Below are 2447 nucleotides of genomic sequence, written 5' to 3'. Positions count from 1 at the left end.
GTGATGAAAACCAGATACAACAAGGAGGATGGCAACAGCAAGTCCCAACTGGATTCTCACATATCATCGCCTATAATCCAAGTCCCAATAACACGCACAGCATGCAGGAGGTGGCTGCATATCAAGGTAGACGCTTTTTAAAATAAACCTTAATTAGTCCCTGGGACTCACTGAAACTAATTTTTAGAAGCAAATCATCTAGTCTGATTCTAACCTTGCCAGACATTTTAATATCTGGTTTTGTTTTTTAAAAGGTTATCCCAAGCCTTTTAAAACACTCCAAATTGCTTCCAATCGAGGGCTAGGGAACTAAATGTTAAGGCCTTTACCTCAAACGAGGAGTACTGGCTTGGGCTGAAGCAGAAGCCTGAGTCCTGGACCTGCTCAGTTCCTGATGACAAACCAAGTGAACCTAGACAGAAGGTGGGTGAGGGAGGACTGGTAGGAGACTGAGGCAGTTCCTTGGTAGTTTGTCCTGAAACCCTAGTGGAGAAGCCAGCATGAGGCACCTACTGAGAGAAGAGCCCAGAAACTACTGACTGCATCTGTTAAGAGTTAACAGTAAAGAGGTAGAAGTGTGTTTCTGAATCACAGTGGAGGTGTCTCAAGGGTCCCACAATGGAGGTCCCTGAGCTGCCTCCCTTCCATGAGTGGGAAGAGTGAAGCCCATGAAGAACTGAGATGAAGCAAGGATGGGGTTCCTGGGCTCTGGGCAAGGGCTGTGCTCTCTGCGGCAGGGAGCCCCACAAGTCAGAAGAGAAGAACTAATCATTTGTTGCAAGAAACCTTGCTGGATACTAGGGGAAAACTGGAGGCAGGGGCGGGGGCACAAGAAAGTGGAAGTGATGTGATGGAGAGCAGAGAAGCCTTCATGGGGGACGCGGACGGGGTGGGTACTAAGGCTCCCTAACAGAGCCAAAAACTGAGCTGAGGGCCTCTGTGGGGGCAACTGGAATGCTTGGTGGAAACGAGGCAGGGTGGTGCTACTCAGGCCAGATGTGAAGACAGGAGGCAAGGAGTGCAGAGGACCAAAGTTCAGTGGTCGCCCAGCTCCTGGGGAATCTTGAGGCTGAGCTTGCAAAGTGGTGAGCAGGGGCTGTGCCTCTGCCTGGGAGTAGCCCATGACCAGGCCTCCTGTGGCCCCAGGTGGGTTACAGGGGGGCAGGTTGAGTGGAAGAAAGCCCAGTAGGTGGGAGAAGTCCACGTTAACAGCGCAGAGGGCCTCAGAGAGGTTGGCGGGGCTCTTGGCAAACAGTGCTTCATCTAGGAGGGCCGCAGCTGCCGCTGGCTGAGGTGAGGTGGGCTGGGGTTCAGCGGATGAGAGAGACAGGCTTCCAGGAAGCTCCGCCAGAAAACTATCCACCTCCACTTTGGGCAATTTGTCGGGAAAGTATGAGGTAGATCCAAGCTGGTATTTTGGAGGGAGCTGAGCTGGGGAAGAGATAGGTGAGGATTCCAGAGGGCAGCTCATACCGATGGGCAGCGTGTTGTGTATCAGGGAGTGTGGCACGCCCGTGCTGGGCATGGTAGGGATGTGGGCACCATACATGCCCATGGGCAACATGCCAGGGAAGGCCTTGGTTCCCATTATGTCCCGAGAGGCCAGGCACAACACAGGGCTCAGCTCTTCCTTCACACTGACTGTGGAGCTGCAGCTGAGTAGGCCTAACACGTCCACGGGCTCTGTCTTGATCTCGAGCTGCTCCTGCAAGTGGCTCTTCTTGACGTGACGCGTCAGGTGGTCCTTACGGCCAAAACGCTGGGCACAGTACTGACACAGGAAGTCCTTACGGCCTGTGTGCACCACTAGGTGCCGCCCTACATCCTTACGAGTATAGAACCGCCGGTCGTAGTGGTCACAGGGGTGCTTCTTCTTCTTGGCACCGCCTGCTACCCGGCGTGAGTGGCCCTTCAGGTGCTCTAGCAGGGCCTGGGTGCTCTCAAAGGTCTGCAGGCACACCTTGCAGCTGAGGTCACTGCTGCTGGCAGCATGCATGGCCAGGTGGCGCCGGTGGACCAGCTTCGTTTTGTAATTCTTACCGCACTCAGGGCAGCGGAGGGCCTCTTTGTTAGGGTCATGGGTCTGCAGATGGTTCCGCAGATGATCCTTGCGGTGAAACACCTTATCACAGTACATACACTGGTGGGGTTTCTGGGCTGAGTGGGCGGCCATGTGCCTATACAGCTTGTATTTGGAAGCAAAAGACTTGCCACAGTGCAGCTGATGGCAGCTATATGGCCTCTGCTCTGGTTGCGGGAGGGTGAGGCCTCATCTTCTCCCCATTTGAGAAAGGTTTCCCCGAAATTTCACATTGGCACTTCACTTGACTCTCCGCCTCCCGGCCCCGAGGCCTGGGAACTAGTTTCCAGCCCACTTCCTCCTCCTGATTTGCATCTTGAATCCAGCTGGGGACGCTGGTGAAAAACGTGATCATGGCAAGGCTAAT

The 2447-nt window shown here is 54.1% G+C and overlaps 1 protein-coding gene across 1 annotated transcript; it reads right to left on the bottom strand.

Annotated features, from left to right (window-relative positions):
- Positions 1 to 604: 604 nt before the first annotated feature.
- LOC100452194 (zinc finger protein PLAGL2-like) lies at positions 605 to 2447 on the bottom strand. The gene is given in 2 exon segments (XM_054554779.1): positions 605 to 2261; positions 2263 to 2447. Coding segments are annotated over 2 exon segments (1830 nt in total). The 5' UTR covers positions 2436 to 2447.

Source organism: Pongo abelii, chromosome 3 (genome assembly GCF_028885655.2).
Source record: "Pongo abelii isolate AG06213 chromosome 3, NHGRI_mPonAbe1-v2.0_pri, whole genome shotgun sequence".
NCBI classification, from domain to species: Eukaryota; Metazoa; Chordata; class Mammalia; order Primates; family Hominidae; genus Pongo; species Pongo abelii.
The sequence above is the reverse complement of the archived record's forward strand: the minus strand, read 5'-3'. Positions and strand labels throughout refer to the sequence as shown.